Source organism: Copidosoma floridanum, unplaced genomic scaffold (assembly GCF_036245765.1).
Source record: "Copidosoma floridanum isolate Cflo_tuat_1 unplaced genomic scaffold, Cflo_Japanese_pri ptg000012l, whole genome shotgun sequence".
Lineage (NCBI taxonomy): Eukaryota > Metazoa > Arthropoda > Insecta > Hymenoptera > Encyrtidae > Copidosoma > Copidosoma floridanum.
This window is the reverse complement of record NW_028321889.1, coordinates 1738628-1764610: the sequence shown is the minus strand read 5'-3', so window position 1 is coordinate 1764610 and position 25983 is coordinate 1738628. Positions and strand designations below refer to the sequence as shown.

At 31.6% G+C, this 25983-nt stretch overlaps 4 protein-coding genes and 1 long non-coding RNA gene across 5 annotated transcripts; all 5 read left to right on the top strand.

The window, feature by feature from the left end:
- The first annotated feature begins 5210 nt into the window (after window positions 1-5210).
- LOC106646636 (uncharacterized) lies at window positions 5211-5953 on the top strand. The gene is made up of 2 exons (XR_016292923.1): window positions 5211-5221; window positions 5578-5953. It is a non-coding gene; the product is annotated as an uncharacterized LOC106646636 (long non-coding RNA).
- Window positions 5954-8372: 2419 nt separating this feature from the next.
- On the top strand, window positions 8373-11572 carry LOC106646026 (uncharacterized). The gene is made up of 2 exons (XM_089590459.1): window positions 8373-8592; window positions 10464-11572. Exons 1-2 carry the CDS (start codon window positions 8373-8375, stop codon window positions 10805-10807), a joined length of 564 nt encoding a protein of 187 aa, XP_089446585.1. The 3' UTR covers window positions 10808-11572.
- Window positions 11573-15490: 3918 nt separating this feature from the next.
- Window positions 15491-17246, top strand: LOC149375079 (longitudinals lacking protein, isoforms F/I/K/T-like). The gene is made up of 2 exons (XM_089590458.1): window positions 15491-15921; window positions 16921-17246. The coding sequence occupies exons 1-2, from the start codon at window positions 15909-15911 to the stop codon at window positions 17244-17246; spliced, it is 339 nt and encodes a 112-aa protein (XP_089446584.1). The 5' UTR covers window positions 15491-15908.
- A 1251-nt stretch (window positions 17247-18497) lies between these two features.
- LOC106646034 (uncharacterized) lies at window positions 18498-19340 on the top strand. The gene is made up of 3 exons (XM_023390265.2): window positions 18498-18502; window positions 18576-18787; window positions 19141-19340. Exons 1-3 carry the CDS (start codon window positions 18498-18500, stop codon window positions 19338-19340), a joined length of 417 nt encoding a protein of 138 aa, XP_023246033.2.
- A 1590-nt stretch (window positions 19341-20930) lies between these two features.
- LOC149375078 (uncharacterized) lies at window positions 20931-21962 on the top strand. Its single transcript, XM_089590557.1, has 3 exons — window positions 20931-21162; window positions 21596-21745; window positions 21816-21962. Exons 1-3 carry the CDS (start codon window positions 20961-20963, stop codon window positions 21911-21913), a joined length of 450 nt encoding a protein of 149 aa, XP_089446683.1. The 5' UTR covers window positions 20931-20960; the 3' UTR covers window positions 21914-21962.
- Window positions 21963-25983: the final 4021 nt, after the last annotated feature.

Here is a 25983-nt window from a genome sequence, read left to right as displayed (position 1 = left end):
GAAGATGGGCTGCGGCATGGTCACGTCAGAGACCCAGTTCTCGTGCCGTTTCTGCCCGTACAGGTCACGGGTCGAGGCCAGCTTCATCAAGCACCTGATGTCAGTGCATCAGATCAAATAGGACGTGGCTTCCGGTTTCGCTGACATGATCGAGAGATTGATACACATATCGGGGTTTTGAATTTTTTTTTTTCGCTGTGTGTGTGTGTGATTTTATAAGAGTTGGTTTCATTGTTACTCTGGTGTTTTTCTCTATATTAATGGGAACGATATTGTGTAGTCAGCGAAATTGTTGGCCCATCCCACGTCCTTTGCTAGTCTGGATAATGATTCGTGACGGAGTCTACGATTAAATAGTTGTGTTGATTTATAATTTAGACAATCTTCTAGTCCACGCGTAAAATAAGTCAAAGCAAACGTTACGATGGTTAATTAGGGTAGGAGAGCATATTGTAACTTAAGAATCTTAAAATATAAGTAATCTAGTCGAATGTTCGAGTCAATTAGCCTAGAAAATATTGGGTGTTGAGTTGAAAATATTTTTTTATTATTAATACCATGGAAGACGAACAACTTAAAGTTCCTCAATCAACATGAAAAAAAGTGTCCAGGCAAAAGATAGAATTTTTTCAATGTATCAAATTAGAACGTGTACAATGGTAGCAATGTAAAAATTACTGTTGTATACAAAAATCTCTCATTCAATTTTGTATGAGTTTGTTTCTTTGAAAAAAATTATGTTTACGTGTTTTAATTTACACATTTACAGTTAATTTGTAGTAATATATTCTATTTTTATTACTTAATACATTTAAAATGTACTGAATCTTTTGAGTATTTATATAACAAACAATCAAGTAACTATGGTGTTATCGCATGCTCACGTAATCATCATATTCATATCATGCGTAAATCAGCTTTGCTCTGAATCAAACAATCAGCTTTATCCTGCAGCATAGAATAACATTTAAATGTAAGCATAGTCATAAGAATTAAAAATCAAAATATGATGTAACCCTTTTTTTAATTTTCCTAATAAATGTGTGTAAATAAACAACAACATATGATGTATATTTTCATCGCTCATCTTAATTTAAATTTTTTATTTTGCACCCAGCATTCATTTGAATAATTTTTTTTTATACCCACATGTGTGTATTGTCGATTTTATACTAACACTACTAATCAAAACCACTAAAACTTTTTAAATAGAGTTAAAAAATTTTTTTCTGAAAACTTACTTTTATAAGTGTTAATTTAATCTATAATAACACTCACTTACATAAATTCTATTCTAACTCACTAAGACTTTTGTAACATAAACTTAGCATCATACTGGCATGTTCTCAAGCTACACACGAACCACCAGACCATAAATCTATTGTCGAGAACTGAAAAAAAAAAAAAATTATTTAAACTAATTAAATTTCGTTTTATCTTTCAGATGAGTCGTCATTCGACGTCTTCGATTCTAACCAACTCGAAATCTCAATGCTAGACTCGAAATACACGTGCGTCAAATGTCATCAGATATTTGTCTCGCAGTCAGCTCTCGGCAAGCACTTGCGTTTTTGCTTGAACAAGAAGAACTTTTCTTGTCCTCTTTGCACTTACAGCAGCAATCGCAAGTGGAATGTCAAGTCGCACATCGAACGCGTACACGCGCGCTGCTTTGACATTGACAAGGACGAATAGTCGATCCGCGTGGTTCCTTTGTTTTATTTTACGTTTATTCCTTGTGTACTCAGTTTAATCTGCATGTAAAGTGTTTTTTTTGAGCAGCGCATAAATTTAACTAAATAAACCTACAAGTTGTAATTTGATGTCTATGGTTGTAAAGATTGTACAAATCTTTCTAGCTATGCGTTTGAGAATAATTGAGCTATAGATAATAATATAAATACATGATATATATATATATTGTTCAATAGAAGTAATGTATAAACGCACTGTTCTTTGAGACTCAAACAGTGTACCAGTGCATTTGATCAAAAGTATTCCTTTTACTATTATATATATTGATACTTTGATTGTGAGAGAGTTGAAGTTTTGAAGTTATATTTTATTACGCATATATTTAATTAGGAAAAAAAATATGTGAATAAAATAAATATGGATTTTCATTACAAAAATTCGAGAATTTCATTATCATCGTCACCAATACTATTAAAAAAATGAAACAATATCCTTTGTGGCCAGGCAGTTACCATGTGAATTGTTTTTTCCTATCGTTAACATTAAACTGAAATGGTGTACTACAAAGTTTATAAATGTCTACTGAAAAGTTTTTTTTTTTTTTTTTTTTAAATCAATATGCAAAACCACTGAAAGTACCGGTAATTTACCAAATAATGTTTTATGTGTGAAGGTTTGCTAAATACATTTACTGATTAATTTTCGACCACAAATATGAACTAGAATCATCATTAACATACATGTGCATTGGCTGAAAATCTAGCTTATTTCATGAGAACATTATCGTTTAATCACCGCCACCACTTTTGCAATATCAACCATGACAAACAAACACACCACACTAAATAAATATTCACTAAACCGAAAAAAAAAAAACAAAAAAAAAAAAAACAAATTTTAATTATTTTTTCAGGTATAAATGCTACGCGCAACTACCCCAACCGCAACAACCAGCGTATTACGTATACCTGCCACAATTGTAACAAAACATACAACTACCATTCGAGTTTGACACGTCATAAAAAACTGGAATGCGGACTTGAGCCTAAAATACATTGTCCGCTGTGTTCCTACAGGACAAAGCATCGCTCGAGTCTTTTGATACACATCAATGGCAAACATCTAAAGATTAAAAGCTAAGAGTTAACAAAAACGGGACAGTTTGCCGGGAACAATAAGAAATTTGATGTCAGCAATCATTCTGTAAAAATGTCCTTGCAAGTAGACATCAATAGTAGTCTTCGACAGACGTTTATGTATTAATGTCATAGTTTTCTGCTTATTTGGTTGTAACAGTATAAGAAATAAAACTAGAATTACTGTACCAAAAATTATTGCTAACCAATGTTTAACATTATTTCTAACGTGATGAGTCATTTTAAATGTTCAAGAGTACCATTGCGTATGACTAGTAATCGTTTGAAATTCACATATATTTTGTCAATTGTTATTTATGTTTTTTTATCACTTGATGAAAATTTGAAAATTTGATAGTCATTCGCTAGCCAATCACGGTCCATAATTTATTTTAGTATCCAAATCATATGAAATGTATTGCTTGGCCCTTTATTTAATTTAGTACTGTAAATCATGTGTAGAAAAAAAAAAAAAAAAAAAAAAAAAAAAAAAAAAAAACACTAACATTATTGAAACTCGTGTAACTTGTTCCTTGACAAGAAAAAAGTCCGTGATATAATACAATATTCCTCATTACTAACCACACGCATCTCTATTGTGTTTCAGAGATAAGCCCGTGGTCATCGCAACAAACTAATATTGACGAGCCGTCAAAGTTTTATTGTCAAACCTGCGGACGTGGCTACAAAAAGAAAGTCACCCTTTTCCGACACCTCAGGTATGAGTGCGGAGGACGCAAGAGCTTCTTGTGCCACTTATGTCCTGGAAAATTTACTCAAAGTGGCTCTCTGAGGCAGCATCTCTTTAAGGTTCACAATTTTTATATTCCACCACAAAAGAAGAAACGTTTGTTCAAGGATTCATAGTCATCTAGATCTACATTCCATTTTTGCCGATTATAGAGGAAAAATTCTTTTTTAATTTCATAAGGTGCTCATCCAGTTACTTATAGATAGTAATAGGCAAACTGCAAGCCGAGGCAGAGTTCAAACTTTTTTTCGACTCTTGACCAACACAACATATCCACCTTTCCAATCTTGTATCAATCACAATTTCAAGAAAAGTATTCAACTTAAAGTTTTTAGTCTGACATAAAAAAAATCCATTTCCATTTAAACGAGCAACACGAAATTATGACTAAATTGTTAATTTTAATGTTAGTTTAATTTGAGTTATATTTTAGATATTGTTGGAATGATGTGTGCTATACTCGACCGTGCTAGTTGTGTTTGGATCGGCATCCGTTAGTCTTGCACCAGGCCATTTGTTGCACCGAACGTGCTAAAAACACTCAACAAATGTTATTTACTGGTGTCGAGACTTGCGGGGTATCTGCTTGATTTTTAAGCCGAGAAATGTTGGTTTAATTTTAATTGCTGTAAAACATATATTATGTCATATGATTTTCAACTAACATAAGTATTTTTGCAAAACATTCATTTATTATTTATTATAAGCTTTGGTGTTCTTGGGAACTTTTATGCAGCCATGGGATTGTTATTAACACTAAGTAGGACATTTACGTTAAAATATATGTTATTTATCTATACTAATACCGAAGTATTGAATAGTAATATATAAAGATTTTGTTATAAATGTTGTTATTGTGAATTTTTTAAATGTTAATCCAGTATTATTCCTGTCAATCATTGTCAATAGTGTATTAAATTAGTAGCTGTCAGACAATAGCATAGATAGTTATTTGATCATTGTCATATATGCCATTCCATTGACGTTTTGCTTTAATAAAATAAATATTTACTTGAAAAAAGTATAAGGCCTACTTTTATTGAATTCCACTTCTTTACCAACCAAAACTTCTTGATCTATGGAATGCGCTTGTAGAGAACATTTTGTGATGAAAACAGTGTCTATCTTTGTAAGAAATTTCTAATATGTTTTTTGGTATTGATCAATGATTTAAATTTTTTTTATCAAAATCTGAATGTTCTTCCAAGTAGTGACGACCCATCGTAACCCTACCATGATTCGCCTATTTCAGATTTTTTTCACAGTTAGTCTGACTCATCGAGAAAAAAAAGCATTGTTTTTCACACAGAAGATTCATTGTCATCACTTATAAAACACATCAATCTAAGCATCTCATCGATTCCAATTTTTTTGTTCTAGATGTACAACTTTATACCCACATGCTGTCGGATGAAGTAATAAACCAGTGCAAATTCAGCTTACGCTGTCTAAAGTGCAGCCAATTCTACAGCAACTGGAGTCACCTTCGGACGCACATGGATTATTTTTGTCAAGTCGAGCCGCTATTTCCATGTCCTTTCTGTTCTCATCGCGCACGACTGAAATATCTCCTCAGAAGCCATATCAATCGCGATCACGAAATCGCTAGGACTTACTAAGGCAACAAAAATTCCCATGAGTTAGCATCAGACTGTTTTGTGGCTATTAATAGAAGAAATTTTACTTTTTTCCAGAAAAAACTGTTTTTTGTATTTTTCATGTACTGATAAGCGTAACCAAAACTTGTTTCGACTCCAAGTGGATGAATTAAAATTTTTAGCTTAAAAAAAACAATTTGTTCTTAATGTGCATAAATTATTACAGCTAAAGTAAAGTAAAAATCCTTTATTTATTATTGTGATTGAACAAAAGGCGCTACAATACTTCTCTGTCTAATTATTAAATGAATCAAACTAGGCTCATCATCCATCATCGAAAAATGCTTTGAAAACAAATACTTACTAACGAAAATCACCGGAAATTTTTCTGTTTCAGAGAAGAATTCCATGTCAACGTGGATACACCCGGGAATTCAACAGTTGACATCAAACACGTACTTAAATCAGAAAACTTGGAGGTTCTCCATTGGTACTTACAAGTGCAGCGCTTGCAAGTATCACAGCACCTTCAAGACAAACGTCAAGCGCCACGTGAGGAACGTACACGGCGACCACAACAGTTGCACTCATTTCTGCGACTATTGCGATTTTAGTAGCAAGTACAAGTCCTGCGTCAAAAGGCACCTCAAGGCTTTTCATAACAAAATTATTCAACCGAAGGATGTTTAAGCGTACACTTTTTTAGGGGTGTATCATGTGTTTTACTGTTTTCATCGTTGCATTCCAACGTAAAAATACTTTATCCATGCTAAATATAGAGGAAAATCTGTAACTTCTGTTAATTAATAAATTTTTTTGTAACTAATAATGTCTGTTTTTTTTTTATAATTTCCGCGTCAAACTTGAGACAAATATATCATAGACATGGTTAAAGTAGTGCTTAAGCATTAACATTTATACTAGATTTAACCAAAAAATTATCCTAAAACAGTAGCACAGCAAACTAAATTCGGAATATCTGATGATAGTTTCATCAAACAATCACAACTGACCTTTCGTAAATCATAAGCTTGCCAGCTTGTTTAGCTTCATTGATACTCTATTTTCGTAAATTAAGCATCTTCCTCCTTTAACTTTGCAAAACGGTAGACACGCAACTATCTCAAACGCAAGCCTTAAAAAAATCTACCGGCGCAACGCTTGCATATTATTTCCAAGGCTAAAAAAAAACACTCTCAGTAGAGCCCAAACTCTGGTTTAACTTGTGTTTGTCTAATTTCAGCCTATCGCAAGACATACGCGGGCGAGCAGATGCTCGGCTACACGTGCACCAAATGCTCCAAGTTCTACAAGATGTGGAGCAATTATCTGAAGCACAAGTGCGAGGCTCCGGAGTTCAAGTGTCTGATGTGTCCGTTTGCAGCCTTCAAGTCCTTCATTTTGCACGCGCATCAGGTTGAGCAGCACTTTTCGAGACTGAACGATCGTAGCAGTGCCCAGAAGAAAGACGACAAGCAGAACTGAAGAGTTTTATTTTTTTTTGTCCTTTTTTTTTCTTCTTGTGCTTCTTCCTTTCTTATACCTTCAAACAACAAATCTTTGATGACTCTAAGGTGGAAAATTTTTAAGCCGTCTCGACTCGAATTTATTTTTAGTTGAACATTAATTTTTAAAAAATTTCTATGTACCAAGAATCTTAAAATCATTTATTTTTTGTTATCTCAAAAATATATTGTTTCAAAGTCATAAGAACCTTAGGATCATTAAAAAATAATCTTCAAATAAGTAAGCCGTTCTATGTACAATGATGTACAATATATAGGTGCTACTGAAACGATGTAAGAGTCCAGTCTTAAACTTTCCTGGTCGTTTCTATTATTTTAAATACAACTTTTAGTAACTTTTATTTTATAATGTAACCTGAAAAAAAATCACATACAATTTCTGACTTATAGTACGTCAATTTTGTGATGAAAGAATTTCAATTGAACAACCGTGGTTACAAATTTTCTACCTTAATGCGCAAAATCCATGTAACGCGATTATAATTAAAAGCTTTTCATTGTTATATTTAAGAGTAGTAATAAGATTATTATTGATAAACATGATAGACTGACGAAAAACAAAAATTTGTCTTTCAATTAAAAAAATTAACAAAAAAAAAAAAAAAAAAAAAAAAGAAAGAGAGAAAAATCATATAAAAATTGATCAAAATACAATTGAAAGACGTATTTTTTATAAGAAAAAAAAGCTTTAATTCGATTGTGATAGAATCATCGAAATAAAAAAAAAAGATTTGATTTATTGTTCCACTTATTTATTTTAAATTTTATGAGTATATTTTCGACTGACAATGCATTTGAAAGGAGAGTATTTGTGATAATACTGGGCCATATTTTTTATTTTTCATTCATTTATTAGTTTATACTTTTTACAATCCCTAATTGTTTGTATCTCATAACCTCATTTTTTTAGTTATGTACTTCAAAATATAAGTAACTTTTTTTAGTTATTTTTTCCTATTATGTATCGTATGTATCCCATTTGCATTAATAAATATGTACATGTATGTACAAACTTTGTTTATTTATTTACATTTAAATAATGAAATTCTCCCGTTGTATTTTCATCGAGTTAAATCTTAATAAAAACTCGTATTAATTGTATTATTTTATATTCCAGGCAATTAAATCGATCATAATGTTGTTTTTCTCACCATGAGTATGGCAAACTTCAATCCCACATCATCGGCAACTCAATGGCAATGTCCGATCACTGATTTTTCAAACTATTTGTATGCTGTACGAAAATTTATAATAATTAAAAACACCTAAAACTTTGTTTTGCACAACAATATTATTATTACAATAAGAACCAGTCATACTTATTATAATTGTTTTTACCATACATTTCTAGTAATATATTAATAGTTAAATACTATTAACAAATATTTAATAATTTATTTTTTTTATCGATTGTTTTATGCTTACAAATAATACTGTAGTGATTGTAACATAGATTTAATTAAACAAAAAAATATCTATTACTTATACCTGCGTAAAACAATTTTTGTCAATTTTATTTGTAAATACATGGTGATGCGGTACAAAAATTCCAATTAAAGCTTACAAACTCTAACTCTAACTAAATTATGAAATCAATTTAATCGAACCCATCTTCATCACTGGTACTATATTTTTTTCAGGTTTTTGGCAGCCAAAATCAATCTACATGCCATCTACCTCTCAACTAGTTAATCCTCAACAAGCAAAGTTTAGGTGCTTGAACTGTGGCCGACAGTACATGAGATTGTCGTGTTTGAAACGCCATGAAAAAGTGGAGTGCGGCCAACGACCAAAGTTGCAATGCCACATCTGCCAAAATTGGTTTATGTACAAGCACAACCTGACAGCTCATTTAAAGCAGCATGTCGAGGAGCCCACTTTCGCTTGTACTTTCTGTCCTAAGAAATATTACCGCCGTGATAAGCTCATTACTCATGAAAAGAGACACGCATTCACGTAGTTTTAGAAATTCGCATATCATTTATGATGGAACTAAGTCAAAAATACTTTTATAAATTGTTTTATCCACAGTATTAAGTTTATACTGATATTTTTGTGTTTTACTGAATAGTAATTATTTTTTGTTACAACTTTTTTAAACGTATATAATACTTGTATGCGAAAATTTACTATCCATACGATAAGTCTGCAATTTTTAAACACTAAAACCATCCATTGATACAAAGTATTGTACTTACATGTTCTCAAAGCTAGTTCAACGATTTAAACGTATTTCTCGAAACAGGAATTACATATTAAATCAAAATTTAGGAATTTATCCAAGCATTTGAGAACGAGAGAATAACTTCATTTGCGAATAATAAAGATGTCGATTAACTAAGATTTTAAAATAGGGAGCTATCACGTGTAGATACGATTATTTTTATTATTTATTTTTTGTTTACTTCGTTAAATATAGAGACAATAATAATAGTTGATATTCTGGAGTATAACTATTTAAGAGATATTGTTAAAAATTTATTGAAGATACTATAATGTTGATTTCAAAATTTGTATAACACCAATAAAGGTAACATTTTATTAAATCATTGTTTTTGTTTTTTTTAACATACTGCTAATTTCCATAAATGATAAGCGATGTTTTTTTTATTTTTAAAGAATTCTTATTATTTTACTAAAATAATTATTTTTTTCTTTTTAGGTTCTTATTCCACAGAACTGGATTAGACTTGACAAATGTTAAAATTAAACGTAGAGTTACAAAATGCAAACAGAAATATTCATCAAGAGAATAACAACTGTGATTTATCCAAGTCAATGTTTAAATTATTAATTTATTTGAAACAAAAAATAACCCTAAAAGCGTATACTCCTAACGTGTCATCATCTTTAAAATAATAAGTTGGTTTTTCCATTAATGAATCAGAATAAATTATTTTCGTACCTTTCGACACAATGGCATAAACGATTTATTTATTAATATCCTCATTAGATAAATATGTGGTAAAACTATTTCATTTTGCTGTATTTTCTGCTTTGTTGAATTTTAAGTTTAGCTACAGTAGTTTACAATTTTTTTTTTTTTGGCTTATAAGTAAACAGTTTTTTTTTTTTTTTTTTTTTTCTTAGCATAATAACTGTTTGTTTCTTATTGCTTTAGAATTTAAAGTTTGAAAAATTATAAATAAGTAAATAATTTTTTCAATTTCCATATTCTTCGGTGAATAATTATTTTTTCATATTTCCTCGGTATTCTTGGAATTTGACAAAATATTATCACACAATTATATCTCGTTACTTACTACAAAGTATTCATTTTCAAGTAGCATGTGCATTTAATAGTAGAAGCTTTTGTAAACATACTTTCACTATTTGACTTGAAAAAATTTTCGTTTCTCCATTTTTTTTTTTTTTTCTTTGTAAAAGCTTATTCTTTTTCAAAATTCAAGTAATATCTACATTGACTATCAGTAGCTGCTTTGGGCGGAAAATTTCAAAGATTGCTTTTTATAGGTTTACGCAAACGACGGATAATTCGAAAATAAGCTATACACACCCATTTCTCTCTCTCTTTCTCCATAATACTAATATAAAATCATACAAATAAATGTCTGCAAAGCCGTATGTGACATAAAATACAAAAATGAAATTTCAACTCGATAATCTGAAATTTTCACTCGCAAGGTTAACGATAACGACGCTTGCGCGAAATTCAGTAGAAGGGCTGGTGTTGCCCAGGCTTAGCTGGGCAAAGGTTTTTCCGTACTAACACTTCCTGGCTTGCATTATGTTACAGCCGAGGATCTGAGTATCGCGACGAGCTTGAAGTGGGCCGAAGCCTGGCAGAAGCTCGCCGAGAACGTGCCTTCAATCATGTGGCGCTCGAGCCTTGAGCTAAGCAAGGGCTTGAGTTTGGACAACTCGTTGGGCAGCGGTACGGGCGAGGGTTTCAGCTGCTCCAACTGTGGCCGCGTCTACAAGCTCAAGAGCAGCCTGAGGAATCACCGGAAGTGGGAGTGCGGCAAGGAGCCCCAGTTCCAGTGTCCGCACTGCGTTTATCGAGCCAAGCAGAAGATGCACATCTCGCGGCACATCGAGCGTATGCACAAGGACAAGCTTTACAAGCAGGAGATCGTGTAATTTTGCAAATACATACGATGTGTACGTCGCTAATGGAAAATACGACAGACTGTGCCTGACGATTTTTCGTTTTAACGACACGTGAATGCCGCGTTGAGATGATTTTTATAGTATTTTTCTGCCGGCGTTGCAAATACTTTTCACGCTGAACCTTACATGAAATATAAAGTATATTATCTTGCTCGGGGCCACTTTCGATCCTGCATTGGGGATTTCAAGCTAAATTTTGCGATTTCACGAGTGTGATGATGCTTGATGATGAATAGGAAATTCGAGAGGCGTATTTTGAAATTTTGAAAATTTTAATAAAGTATGAATAATACTTTCGTGCAATCACTTTTGGATCAGAGACAAAAAACTCTTTTGGCATGAGGTAACAAAATTTGCTGTGATAAAATACGCTGGATCGTAAAAATTGTTTGGGTTGACGAAACGTGGGGGAAAAATTGAGCATTTTGAATTTTTTTTAGTTAAAAATTGAACATGTAATAAGATGAAAAATCTGCATTTTAATTGTAAAAATGATTATTCGATATTAATACCTTAGGCTATCCAAATCAATACATAGCTTCGAGCTCGAACAGTTCTCATAAACTCTTCCATAGCAACCATTCTGGTCACACTGGTTCCATATTTTCTAAGTATTTAAAATGAACATTACTGTGCGCATGTTGGCTTACGTTATATCTGCACATCGTCACTACATGTGCGGCATAGATTACTGAAATATACTCGCTGTAAATAGTTTCATGCATACCTACCCATTTATTTATTGCATAATGAATATTTTTTACCGTTTTCACCATAAATGCTAATTCTCTCATATGTTGTAATATAAGACTGATTTTAATATAGAGTGCAGTTTATTTAGTTATTTTATTTATTTATTTTATTTTATTTTTTTTTTTTCACATCAAATACAAAAAATACACAACACGTAATTTTTTTTGGTCAAAATATTTTATTTCTAGTAGTAAGATTATTCCACTACCTATGATAATAAGTAAGATAACTATAATGCATTTGCCAAATACAATGCAAAGAAAAACAACTACCTAAACATACTCATTCCTTAAATAAGCCAACAGAGCGTCATGAATGTTTAATTTTACTACAAAACTAGCCAATATACTATGTACAATAAATTTTATTAGACTATGTTCTACTTCGAAAACATCCAATTTTTCTAGATACAGCTTCGCTGCAGTAACGAAGCTGTAAATTTTAGGCATAATTATATGCAAACTTAGTTTTTAGTTTATATGAAATTCCACAAGTCGAGGCTATTTCTTTGAATTTTTTATCGATTAATCAAGCATATTCTTTGACAAGTTTTCATGAATAATTTTTTAATAGTTTAAGCCATAGGTTAAAATACTAATTATCATTGCGATAAAAATTATTTTGTAATCATTTTTAATTATGCACTCATGCTTCTCTATATGAGTTGCACATTAGTTAATGAAAAATATTACTCATAGAGTGCGTATTAAATTGTTTTTTTATAATACTATAATAGTGCCTCAAAAAAAAAAAAAAAAAAAAAAAAACTGCTTTTCAGAAATAACGCTAAAAATTGAATAAAAAAAATGTATGTAACTTTTTTTCGTTACTATATTATAACTGAAATTTCGAGTTCGGTAAAAAATATCGATCATGGTTTATTAAAAAACAAATACAAAATATAGCTATTGAGCACATATTTTAAGTCTTAACTATTAATAAAACATATAGTTAAATAATACGTGAAAAAGCATTTTTACAATTTTAAAACTTAAAAAACTATGCCTGTTATCAAGAATAAAGAAAGAAAATATTTTCAAAAATATTTAACCTGTATGTTTATGTCATCTTTTATCATATGTCACATATTGATATAAATGATACAAAAAATATACTATCAATAATTTGATAAGAACAATATTACATAAAATACTTAGGTTTTCAAAATTAATTTTTTTTTTTTAACTATTCATGTTTAAAATTTATTCGACATGTGATTATTGCACTATTATTATTTTTTTATTACTTTTTTTTTAAACAACTAAATATTGTGATTTCATTGAAATTTAAAAAAATTTAACGTTGATCGTTAAATATTTTTCGGCTTACGTAGAAATACTAATTTTTTATTTGTTTAAATCAGCTTTAATTAAAAATATTTTGGCTGGAATGCTTTAACTGGGAGTAATTAAACAAATAATGTAATGTGTTAATGTTTATCTTTTTAACGAATCATTTCTTTCGGCTTCTAATTATTGCACTTGAATGAGTCAAACCAGAGCTTTGTATTTTTAGGATTTAAGTAGAAAAAAAAATGTGGGTAGAAGTAAACTAAAATGTACTACACTTACTTAATAAGAAATAATTATTTAGCTATTAATATATAAGTAATTATCAAAGTAATTCACCTGGTGAAACGATAAAGTAACGTCTAAAATGTCCATCTAATTAAGCTGTGAGAAAAGATCAAAAAGCCTTGGTGTTACGTGCCTTTATGTATGTACCATTTAGATTTAGATTATAAAATTGGAGACGTTGAATGTAGCATTTCAAAACATTTCCTGATAAATCAATGTTTTAAACTAAAATATATGTATTTTTTTTTCTAATGTTTATGCATTTCTCAAATCATTTTCAATAATTTTGGTACTCAAGAAACTCTTTCACTAATTATAAAAAATAATTTGAAATGTCCCTCACTCCTGATAGTTCAGATACTTTAATTTTTAGATCAGTCTGGAAACTATTTTGATTTTTTGACTCGTTTTGTCGACAAAACGAGAGGGATATTCTGAGGCTTTTGTTAATTACATGGTCCATTTTATATTTTCTGTAAAATGTAGTAAAGAAATGAAATTTAATTTTTTTATTCATCAATATATCTGCATAACAAACTATTTTACAAAGGAAGTCCATAGATAATGTGTAAAGCTGGGCACATGCGGTTTGAAAATTTTTTTGTAATAAATAGTTAATCTCTGTCAATTTTTAATTATTATAAAAGATTTAAGCTATCGATCATGTATAAATACTTTTTTTAGTGGTGTAAAATATTTTAAAAATTTGGACTTGAAAGTTGAATACTAATTCATTAATTGACCCTAAAGGAATTTCATATTTGAATACTCAATTAAATTATTAGAAAACTCACGCTGCTGATTTAGAAATTCGTGGAAATGTTAATATTTGTAATAGTAATTATGTGTTTATAAATCATTGCCTTTTGATAATATTCAATTAATTTAATTAATAATTGTGTTGATTAAATTTTTTATTTATATATTTTTTTTATTTTTATAAAGTTCTTTATTTTTCATTTATAGCATATTTTACTTATTTATTTTGGAAATTCTCCACGAAACCTTATGTAGTGTAATAGTAATTTAAACTGTGAGCTTCAATATTAAATAACATCGAAAATACCGTATACAACGTAAACAGTATAACTAATTTTTACGTATTAAGATACTCTAAAGAAATCAATGGCCTTACTCGCCGCTCAGCGCCTCAGAAAGCTATTTTGTATTTTCCATAGCTGTTACTTCGTACGCCATTATTATTTGATAAATTCTATGTATAATAAATTAGTAAACATTGAATAACTTTATATGAATTAAGTAAAGTTTTGGAATAAATTTTTTCAGTACCAATAAGTTATTTTAATTTTCTTCATATTTTTTTGAGAAATTTAATCGATTTTGATTCCGATCTTAAGCATCTGAAGAAAAAGAATTTTAATGCAGACATTACTGTACATTAATACCTTCTGATTTGTAATAATGTAATATTTTAACATTCCAGATTTCTATCATACTTTTAATCTTCAATAAATCCGACTGTAGTTAATTTTAAAAATTAAATAAAGTTTTATAAAAGAACTTAATTGCAGTGTTTTTACTTTTTTCATAATTATAAAGAATTAAGTTAATATAAGAAAGTTTAAATTGGTTAAAATGTTATTAATAATTCAATATTTTTTCTAGGTTGCATCTCTTATCGTCAGTCGTTTGAAAGTTAAAGGACATTCTGAATAACTGTATTGGTATTTTAGGAATGGTAAAACAGAAAGCAACTACAAACTTTGTAACTTTAAATAAATTTCCCTCTATATGTTTCCAAATAGTACCTGATTTTTATAATTGATTTATTTAATAGATACACGAAGCAAAACTGAGCTGTTTAAAAATAAACATTGATGACTTGTCTCGATTCATTATTCGAAGATAATTGTAATTAATGGATCAACTGAAGATGTTTTTCAACGATTCATCACCTGAAGATAATAACCCACATACGTGCCTTCAACAATGTATATTTTTTTTCACGCCTTAATTACATTATTGTTTTTTGGACTGTTTTCAGCAAGTCAAGCAACGATTTAGTATCTCCTTTGTGTTTTTCATTTTCTTTTTTAATTTTTAAACATTACTTTCTCATTTTAAATAACTTTTTCGTACAAAATATTAATTCTATCAAATATTAAATCTCAATGCATAACAAATTATTGCTAACATGAAAAAACGCGTTAATCACCTGTACATGTCAATCGAAAATCCTTCTCTGAAGAGTTTGCCAAAAATAGAGCAAACGATCACCACCAAAACAATGTTTCTTCCCTAAAGACGTATCTCACGTAAAGGTCGCTTCTTCTGTTGCTACAGGAATCATCAGCAGCGTCATCAAAAGGATACAAACAAAACCTTTGCCATCACAGAAGAAATTAATATCATCGTCATCGGTGATCGACGAGTCCTTGCCTTATTGTTGCGACAAATGTGGAAATCGCTACAAGCGTCCAACATGTCTCAAACGTCACGTGCAATACGAGTGCAGCCTACCCGCGCGCTTTAAATGCTACTACTGTTCTCGGGCGTTCAAACAAAAAAGTAACTGCACGCGGCATCTGAGAACTGTTCATGGCGATCGTTACGGTTACAGGGAAAACGGCGCCGTGGATTGTACGTCCTCCTTCCTGGAGAAGGATTGTCTCATCAAGAAGATCATCGAGCAAAACCAGAAGATTTTCGAGTATCAGAAACACGCGCTGTTTTTCAAATAACACTTGTGCGCTGGTAGACTGTTATTCACGAGCATTGACATGACAAAAAATGGTAAATAAAATTTTCAGGATAATAAGATGAATTGTGGTGTGAAATTTTTAACAAATAATCTGGTTAACAATGGGAATTGTTTCACGAATGACAACTAAAAATCCAAGTATGGGGTGCCTATTTTTTATTTTTCGTGTATGTTGACACTGCAACCATTGAAGGGAATTGTTGAAATTTTTTAATTTTTTCATTCGACGATTGCAATTATTATGACATTACTTCGTTGTTTTAAAAAGCTTTTAAAAATGTTTAATCAACAAACAATTAGAAGTAGAACTCAGAGTTTTAAAACAATTAATTTTACAACGGAGTGATTCAAAACTTTATTATCAGTCTATTCGCAATTCAGTGAACCATTCAATATAATGTACAATTAAAAATTGTTTTAATTAAAAGTAACATTTACAAGGTAATTGAAATGCTAATTGATTAAAAATTTAATTTAATTTTTTACTAAAATGTAATTGTATCAAAAAATAAGAAATTAATATTATCTTTAAATTAAATTTAAAACTCAGAGTTGAACTACAAAATTCACTTTAGTATCATAAATTATAACACAGAGACAATTGTGTGCATAAAATAACATAGAATCAATGGTTTCACAGTAGAAATAGACATTTCGAAAATGAACTATAGTAGTAAAACACACAAAGAAAAAGATGCACTCAAAAAAATATGATTATTACTCGCAGATAATTTTTTTGTCTTTCGAAATCAGTAAGCTCTACAAGGAAGAAAAAAAAAAAAAAAAAAACACACACACTGAAGATAATTTTTACCCACTTTTTGATTTTATCCACTATAAAAATTGCCATTCGGAAAAACTACGAAGATTAATCGCATTTGTCGTACCTAACGTTATATTCATCACTGAAAATCCCCGGTACAACCAGCGCCAGAGCTTGCAAACCCCGATCCACTTGCATCCCTCAAAAAAGCCAGAAAAGAAAGCTTGAACTAACTTTTCGTCTCGTTTTGCTTCCTCTGTTCCCACAGATTCATCATCACGGAAGACCCCAAACCCACCGACGAGAGAGCACTCCGAAGACGAGGACAAGCGCTTCTGTTGCTACAACTGTGGCAAAAAATACAAGCACTTCAGCAGCCTGAAGAGACACACCGACGAGGAGTGCGACAAGCCTCCGCAGTTCAAGTGCCCGCACTGCGTCCACAGGACCAAGCAGAAGAGCAACTTTACGCGGCATCTAACGACCGTCCACAAAGACATTTACGGCGAGTCGAAGAAAAAACACCCCAAGACCACTCTCGGACAAAAAGTTTCTTTCTTGCCGCGACGCTATGCAAGCTCTAACATCCACTAAGGGTTCGGTCAACTGTAGTTGCCAACTATTATAATTTCGTCCTGTTGTTGTATAGTATATAATTATTTATAATCGTCGTATTGCACCAGAAAACGCCACTTTTCTTTTGCTACAATTAACTTCAATTGTACATTGTTTGCGTAATCTTTTATTCTTACACTTTCATGATGTAAGAGAACTGACCCGATACTCAAACATGTCGAGTTTTGTTACTATGTAATTAGGATCGTTCACCTATTTCCAATTGTAAGTATACCTACAGCTCATAAGTAGAGTAGCTTAAAGCTTAAAACACGTGCAAACAATTAGGGAAAGTTGGGAGAGTGAAAATTCATTGCTAACAAATGAATGCGATAAAATGTTTGCCCGAATACTCGAATACTCGATAGTTACGTGCGTTTTCCGAGTTGAAATGCATTTAAAATGTACGTCCTGGATATTTGGTTTTTAATTATCCAATACTCAGATAAGCCCTATCATTGTTACTCTGCTATTTCTTTGATAGAATTAGTTAAACAAAACAGTTTTTTTTTTTTTAAATCCGTATCATACAATGATACGCCATAACATGAGGTGTTATTGTAATGTAATTACAAACAAAAATTGGTAGAAACCGTAAAATGTTTGAGTATTGGGTTGAGTTACTTATTCGTTTACACATGTTAGACAATGATCGACTTACAATTTCTTGTAATCATAGTGTGCACGCTTATGGAGTAATAAAATATGTTTTTGAACCATTACCGTGTTTAAAAAAAAAAAAAAAAAAATTGTTTCCATTGATTTCTTCAACGAAGATCACAGAGAGAAAAATCTCGAAAACGACAACTGAAGAAATCCTCACTGGTCCTCAATGAAGATGTTTTGGATTTTTAGTAGCAATAATATTTTTTTATTTTCATTTTGGTTTTTTTTGTTGTTTGTCATCAGTCAAAAAACTTCATAATTTGCGGAAAATTAAGCACTTGTTAATGTTTTATTTTTTATTTTTCAGGTGCCTGCTTTTAGATTACGTGAATTGAAAATCTTAAAAAATTTTAACTCCATCCGAATGAAGACTAATGTCTGGCACTGCTTTCAACGCATCGGTGTCAATAAAAACAGTACCGTTAAAATAAGCAAAACTTCAATGGAAATATTTTACAATATACATGTCTATTATTTGCATCGTTATTCTCGCCACAAGACGAACAAACTCGCTGTGAAATCTATTATTGTTTTTTGTTTGTTTTTGTTTCTTTCTTACCCAAAATGGTGTTGCTCTGAGGAAAAAAGTTAGCCCACTGACTTCGATAGTCACCAGTAACCCCGAATGCTTCATCATTTCAGATTTTGCGATTCGCTTCACCTGCGACCGGTGCAGAAAAGTGTACAAAACCAAAGGATCCCTGGTACGGCACCAACAGCACGAGTGCAGTGGGGTACGAAAATTCGTGTGCTCGATCTGCTCGAAATGCTTCAAGCACAAGCACCACCTGCAACAGCACGCGGGACGACTTCATCCTTGGCTGGTGTACTCGTCCTAAATCGAACGCTTTCAAGTAATTGATTAATCTTACCGAATCTTACGCTGCTCGTTCACACTGTTTTCTTTTTTTTTTTTTTTTTTTTTTTTTTTTTTAATGTTACTATGTCTCTCTCTCTCTCTCTCTCTCTCTCTCCGTCGATCGAAATAAAACAATAACGCCCAAGATTCGAAAAAAAAAAAGAGAACAACTTTCCCAAACCGCTGGAAACAACAAAATAAAAAATAATTAACAACAACAACAACGGCTCTTCATCTCTCTCTTTCTAATCAGTGCTTAAACGTATAAAATAATAAAAAAAAAAAAAAAAACTGATCGTCCGTCAAGGCGATGTTGCTACAGCCAAACCTATGTTTGTGTTTTTGCAGACAAAAACTGGACCGATCACTGGCAATACACGTGCGAGCGTTGCTTTAAAAATTACAAGACGCGGATCTCGCTGATGCAGCACCAACGACGTGTGTGCGGTGTCGGGCAGCAGTTCGTCTGTGTCGTCTGTGGCAATCGGTACAAGCACAAACAACATCTCAAGAAACACCTAAGCCGGCTACATTCTATTGATTCTTAAAAATTTTATTGGTAAATAAGGAATCATTTCGTTCATTTATTTTTTATTTATTTATTTTTTTTTGTATATGTGGTTTTTATGCGTCGTTAAATAATATTGAGACACTTTCAAAGTCTAAGCTTTTCCTGAACTTTTGGATTCAACGAAATTCAATTGGTATGTTTGAAAAACGAGTACAAGTGTTGTTTTGGTGAAGATTCCATGTGTACAATAAAGTAAAAAAGTTAACATACGCGGGTCAAAAAAGTTTTATCCTATAAAAGTCACCAAAACATTGTTTTTTACTATTTATATCTTTTGATTACACCTGCCTCACCATCAAAGTTTAAATATTACAATTAGGTTTTCGAATAATATTTAGTGTTATTAAAAAATCTCAATGAGGCTTGTAGATTTAAGTTTGTTTAATTTTATCAAGTCCACAACGAACTCAAGCTTTAATAACCTTGCTCATGTGAACCTAAAGATATTTGTATGTAAAAATGTAAATAAATGTCAAAGTTGTTAATTAATTTTTAAAGCTAGTGATGGTACTTCCATTGAATAAGTTTACATAGACTTATATACATATATTTTTAATAATATTTCTAATCATTTATTATAATAACTACTACTATCTGTCTCTTTCTAATTCTGTAAAAATCCTTATTTACAAGGAAAATAAACAACTTACGAAAAACTCATTAATATATCTTTCAATCTTCCTTGCAACAAATGTTTTCCCTTGTGACGCGATCCACTCATTGTTTTTTTTAAATTTTTTTCTTCATAACTACTCCATTATTTCTGATATCCTAGAAATTATTAATATATTTTATGACACAGTTACAATTGAAAAAAAAAAAAAAAAAAAAAAACTCCACATTGAAAAACACAATATCCCTAAAAACTCATGTTTTCAGGTGGCAAAGACGAAGAAGAGCGAAAACACGAGTGCACTCGATGCGGCAGGCGGTACAAGTGGCGCAAGTCTCTGAACGTCCACAGACGCAATGCCTGCGGCGCCGAGCCACGTTTCGTCTGCCGGTTGTGTCCTAACAAGCGCTACAAGCACAAACACCATCTAAAGGAGCACGTGCACAGTTTCCATTTTTGTAACTGACAAGACTGGCGCTTGTAAAGATATTTTTTGTTTTTTGTAATAATGAAACAAAATGTACAATAAAACGATTTGCCAGGACTTATCGATCGCTTCTCTTGACTATCATCGCATTGTCCATAAATCACATAAAAATTAATCCATATAGCTCTACGCTCCGAAGCGCCGTACGCGTAAGCTATGTACCTCTTGATAAAAAAAAAAACCAGCTTTTTCCAAGATTTTGTACAAACAACCTCTGATTTTCTTCCCCACAGAGTACTATTACGTCAACGACGATTACGGTATCATCGCCGACCCACCGCTTCCACCAACTATCGGATTAAGCAGCGAGTACGGCGTCATCGCCGACCCACCGCTTCCACCAACTATCGAAATAGGTGACGTCGATTATAGTGACTACACGAAGCCCCGACGCAGGTATTCACGGCGACCGGCGAGCACGGCACAGGGCAGCAACCAGGCCTTCGTGTGCTGTCAGTGCAACAGGAGCTACAACCGTATCGAGAACCTGATGCGTCATGTACGACTGGAGTGTTTACAGGCGCCCAAGTTCAGCTGCGATGTTTGCCAGCGAAGCTTTTATCGGCGCTACGAGCTCACGAACCATCAGGTCGCCAAACACGGGAGATACAAATCGACGAGTTAGCTATCATCTGCTGGAAAATGATTTTTTTTTTTTTTTTCCAACCCTCTTCGACATTTTTGTGGGTACTTCTTGTTGTAAGTGTGTGTTTTTTTAGGACGCGAAAAACAATGCGCGGCTTTTTTTTCAATTGTAAAAGGTTTTCAGAAAAGCAATTGTTAACGATTTTTGCATTTACTTTGGTGAATCGGATTTTTAACGTTTACTTCGAATAGTGTAGTTTTTGTATTTAACATATTCGTGACGCGGTTGCACGTGTTGAAATATATGATATTTAATAACGACTGTACAGAAGAAACAACTTGATAATAAACTGTCGAAAAAAAACTAGTATTCAGCGACCAAGATAAACCTGCTAGTCTCCCATAATCGTGAGTGTGGATGTATGGGTAATCCTATATGGCACGCAATTTGATTGCTCGTATTCCCAATTCAAACAACTCGATAGCAAAAAAACAGTGACAAAGAAAAAAAAATGAAATTCTTGATACTAAACGATTTGTGTTGCAGATTGGCTTTTCCAAGGACCAGCCCAGATATTCCTGCAGTCACCGTTGTCGTGCACCATAGCCAACGATCCCCTGCCCTTCAAGTGCGAGCGTTGCGGTCGTCGCTACTTCCGCAAGTACACCCTGGTGCGCCATCTCAAATTCGAATGCGGTACATAAAAATATCTGCTTTGCTAGCATCAACGAGCACTAACAATGTTTTCACTCAGTTAAAATTGCAGGGAAAGCTCCGAACTTTCAGTGCGAAAAGTGCATGAAAATGTTCAAGCATCGACATCACTTGCGGGAGCACGCAAAGGTTCACTTGGACTCGTACTGAGGAGGCTGAAAAAAAAAAAAAATAGGAAAAGTTTAGTTTGGGCATTGTACTCCGTGTAAGATCATCTCGAATTTTGTAGATGAAATTGTCACTGTATTTAGGAAAAAATCGTAGAGTTTTATATTTTATATTAAATTATAATATGCAATAAAAGACCAAAAAAAATACATATATACCAATATATACTCGATCTATCAATTTTAATTACCCGTCAACTGCTGTTGCTACGTACAAACTAGCTCTACTCCCACTATCCGTACCAGAAAAGAAAAAAAAAAAAAAAAAAAAAAAAAAATGAAGAAAATGGTAGTACCACTTTCACTAACGAGGTAACCAAAATTTGTATGTTTCAGGAATTGATTCGCTGTTCTACTCACCGTTCGGGCGACCAACTCACCTCGAGATACCCGTGAGCCAGTCGGAGAGCGGTCGTTTCCTGTGTCCCCAGTGTCCCACGACGTTCACGCGCAAAGACAATTTACGCAATCATCTCAAATACCAATGCGGCCAAAAACCTCGGTTTAAGTGTCTGTACTGCAACTACTGCACGAAACACTCGCCCAATGTTAGAACTCACGTTAAAAGACTCCACCCGGACAGAGAAATCTGCATCGTGGATCTCGTGCAGGACAAGTTTTTGTACTAGATGAATGTTATCATTGTACTTATGAAAAGACAAAAATTTTAACGAAACGAGTATATTTATCGAAGAAAACGTTTAAGATTAAATGGCCGTGCATGAGAGGATTGTATATGCTTTGATGTGTGTGTGGGTGTGTGTGTGTAAAAATCTACCCCCGTATTCGAATTTAAAAACCCAGTTGTTAGTAAAATTTTAAAAGAATTTATGAGAGATGGTTGATAATATATTTAATGACGTTAAAAAGAATTGTTTTACGATAAAAACTATTTGCGTTGGATTTGTAAGAGAATGCGAGCCAAAAATCATCCGCTACGAAGAAAGTGGTTAAAGCGTTGGCTCTCTAATTTTTATGTGGTACATTTATAAACCTGTAACTTATATAAACGTCACATATAATCTTGTATAAAATATTAAGTACTTATTTATTTAACTGTAAACTGATTTTTCATGAAAATAAGCATCTAACAATTTATTATACGTATACTGTGAAATTTATTTCTTGGTATTGTATTTGAACACTACGAGTGATTTTGCAAGACCATGGCTAAAAATAAACAAAATAACCCAAACTGGCGGTGAAAATTTCATTTTTCAATCTCCAAAAAACAATAATTTCACCAAGTTATTCGCAAGAAAAGACGATCGTAAGTAATAATAACATATTCCAGCGTTGAATCAGGTAAACGTTTTTTTTTTTTTTTCGCATGAACATAAATATACGTACAAACATCTGATTTTTCGTACAATAGTTAAAATTACCGTTCGAACTCACCAACAATAAAAATAAAAAAAGAAATAAAAAAAAACCTGCGCTAACGTGCACGATGCATTTTTTTTCTGTTTCTAATAAAGCTCCTTGGGGCCTGCGCATAGCCAAAGTCGAGGACATCCTGAACAACTCGTCGTCACTGCGAACCCAGCGACGACCTCGACGTGGTAGACCGCCCGTTAATCGACGTTTTCAAACCGACGACGGCTACGACACCAGTAACCCAGGCCGGCGGTTCTTGTGCCCAAACTGCCCCAGTCGTTTCTCGTACGAGCGTGGACTGCAGCAACATCTCAAGTACGCTTGCTATCAGCGTCCGAGATTCAAATGCCCGTACTGCATTTACAAAAGCAAGTATCGTTACAATGCGTACAACCATATTAGGCACACTCACAAGGATAAAGATGTGTACTGTATTGATTTGAAGGAAGAGGTGGAGAGCAGATAATCATTTAGCAATGTGTGCAGTTTCCTTTAGAAAGTCTGAATTAAATGTAATTATATCAACTTATGTCATAAAATTAGGAAAAAAAAAAAAAATTTTTTTTTTAAATATTTAGAGCTGTATTAATTAAAAAAAAAAACAGATACTACATCATTTGGTAAAAAAATAATTGATTGATAAATGCAATATAATTCTATTAAACAAAAAACAAAAATTTTTTTCAAACTGTTTCAATAAATGCTGATAGTATTTTAATTAAAATATTTCGAATACACCAAAAAAATTAAAATACTTTATATCACATATTATATTTAGAGAAAAATATTTTAAATAAAAGTATAGTACAATTATACGTAGTCAATATATTTCGAATGTTTTAATTTAAATACAAACGTATTTCATGATAGTTGTTCAGCTACTCAATTAAATACAAATTCATTTTAAATAACTCACTTCGAACACACTTTCATATTTAAATTTTTCACTTCAAGCACTTTCATAAATAAATTTATATTTGATCAAAGTATTAGACTTGCTTTGTAAATTAAAATAATAATGTGTTTTAAGTATTATTGTAGTAAATAAAATATTTAAAACTTTAAAAAGTATTTATGTATTATTTATGAAATTCTTAATGATGGCAATATTTTATTTTGAATTGAATATTTATTATAAGCATATTAATTGAAACTATCTTTTTCAATATAATGACAAATTAATTACTTTGTTCATAAATAATTAAGTATTTGAATAAATTTCATAAAGTTTAATAAACGTATTTCAAAGTATTTCAGTTCTGTCAAATACTGTCTATCTTTAAGAACTGTTGACTAAATTTTAAAAAAAACAAAGATTAAAAAAGTTTTTTTTTAAATATATTTAGTGCCATCCAAACCATCAGGATTATATCTTTAGAAAAATTGTATGATACAAAATGGTTGTAAAAAAACTTTTCTTTTTGGAAAATTATTAAATTAAATTATTAATAGTTTCTTTAAATTACACATTAAAGAAGATGGTTTTAAAAAGAAATTAATTTATTTGATATCTATAAAATAACTCTTTGAACTTAAATGTTTACATAAACCCAAAATCTCTAAAGTTATATGTAAAAAGTTAATTTTTTATTCTCAATTTCTGTAGTGACGAGAAACTTGCTCTGGTAAAGATATAAGGCACTTTTGTAGAGCAGTAGTACCTAGACCTTATTAATTGGTGAATACGAAACTAAATATTAATATAATTGGAAATTTGTAATAAAAAAAATTAAATTAAATATCCTTAATATGTTACAAGATATATTTTGGTAAATATTAAGAGTCATATACTAGTTAGTGTAATACAAGGTTGTGCATAAGATAAGTTGAAAGATAATTTAAAATTTAAAATTTATATAACAGCAAAATTTCTTCTAATCATTATTATTTATTCTGTACTATAAAATTTTTGCTAACTGTAACTATTGGCTATTGTTACTATTATAACGGATATTGTTTCTACGTGTACAAAGGAATGTATATAACATGTTGTAAAAGAAATTTAAGAAATTGTAATTTAGTCTGCAATAAAATTGTATGAAAGTGTAATAATAACAGTTGAAATTTCTTGATAGTTTCAATAAATAATTATTTCATCATCACCATCGAGTATTTTACTTATTCACCTAAAGAAGCTTCATCTTTGTCATTTTTGCCCCATCAAAAAAAGGAAAGACTTCTAGTTAGTTATAAAACTTCTTCTAACCAATCATCATTGATTTTTTGTTCTAGATGAATTCTACTACGTCAACATGACAAATTACCGAAGGCCAAGGAATGAGGGTCCAGGGAAAAAATTTTTCTGCAACAACTGCCCGTCGTCGTTCATTCGAAAATCTTGTTTTGTGCGTCACCTAAAAAACGAGTAAATGATAAAATTGATTTTTTACTGTAGATTCACATGAATACTGGAAATAAAACAACGGTAATATTATCTTTCAGGTGTGGAATGAACCCCAGATTCAAGTGTCCATATTGTTCATATCGTAGCAAATACACTTCAGCAGTTAACAAACACATTCGACGTTTGCACGTTAATGAGGAAGTTTATTACATCGACATATTTAAAAATGTTAATAAACGATGAAAGCACATAGATTATTAAAACTAAATATCACGTGTTGACACTGATTGTACATAAACATGAGGTCACTACTTGAAAGTTAGAGAGCCTAG

What these genes read in the sequence shown, in the direction of transcription:
- LOC106646026 (XM_089590459.1), top strand. Translation starts at nt 8,373, where the DNA reads ATGCCATCTACCTCTCAACTAGTTAATCCTCAACAAGCAAAGTTTAGG. An exon ending in CGAGGAGCCCACTTTCGCTT is followed by an intron (nt 8,593 to 10,463) that starts GTACTTTCTGTC and finishes ATTATGTTACAG; the next exon opens with CCGAGGATCTGAGTATCGCG.
- LOC106646034 (XM_023390265.2), top strand. An exon ending in CCTAAATCGAACGCTTTCAA is followed by an intron (nt 18,788 to 19,140) that starts GTAATTGATTAA and finishes GTGTTTTTGCAG; the next exon opens with ACAAAAACTGGACCGATCAC.
- LOC149375078 (XM_089590557.1), top strand. Translation starts at nt 20,961, where the DNA reads ATGTACGACTGGAGTGTTTACAGGCGCCCAAGTTCAGCTGCGATGTTT. An exon ending in TTTTGTGGGTACTTCTTGTT is followed by an intron (nt 21,163 to 21,595) that starts GTAAGTGTGTGT and finishes TTTGTGTTGCAG; the next exon opens with ATTGGCTTTTCCAAGGACCA. An exon ending in CCATCTCAAATTCGAATGCG is followed by an intron (nt 21,746 to 21,815) that starts GTACATAAAAAT and finishes TTAAAATTGCAG; the next exon opens with GGAAAGCTCCGAACTTTCAG.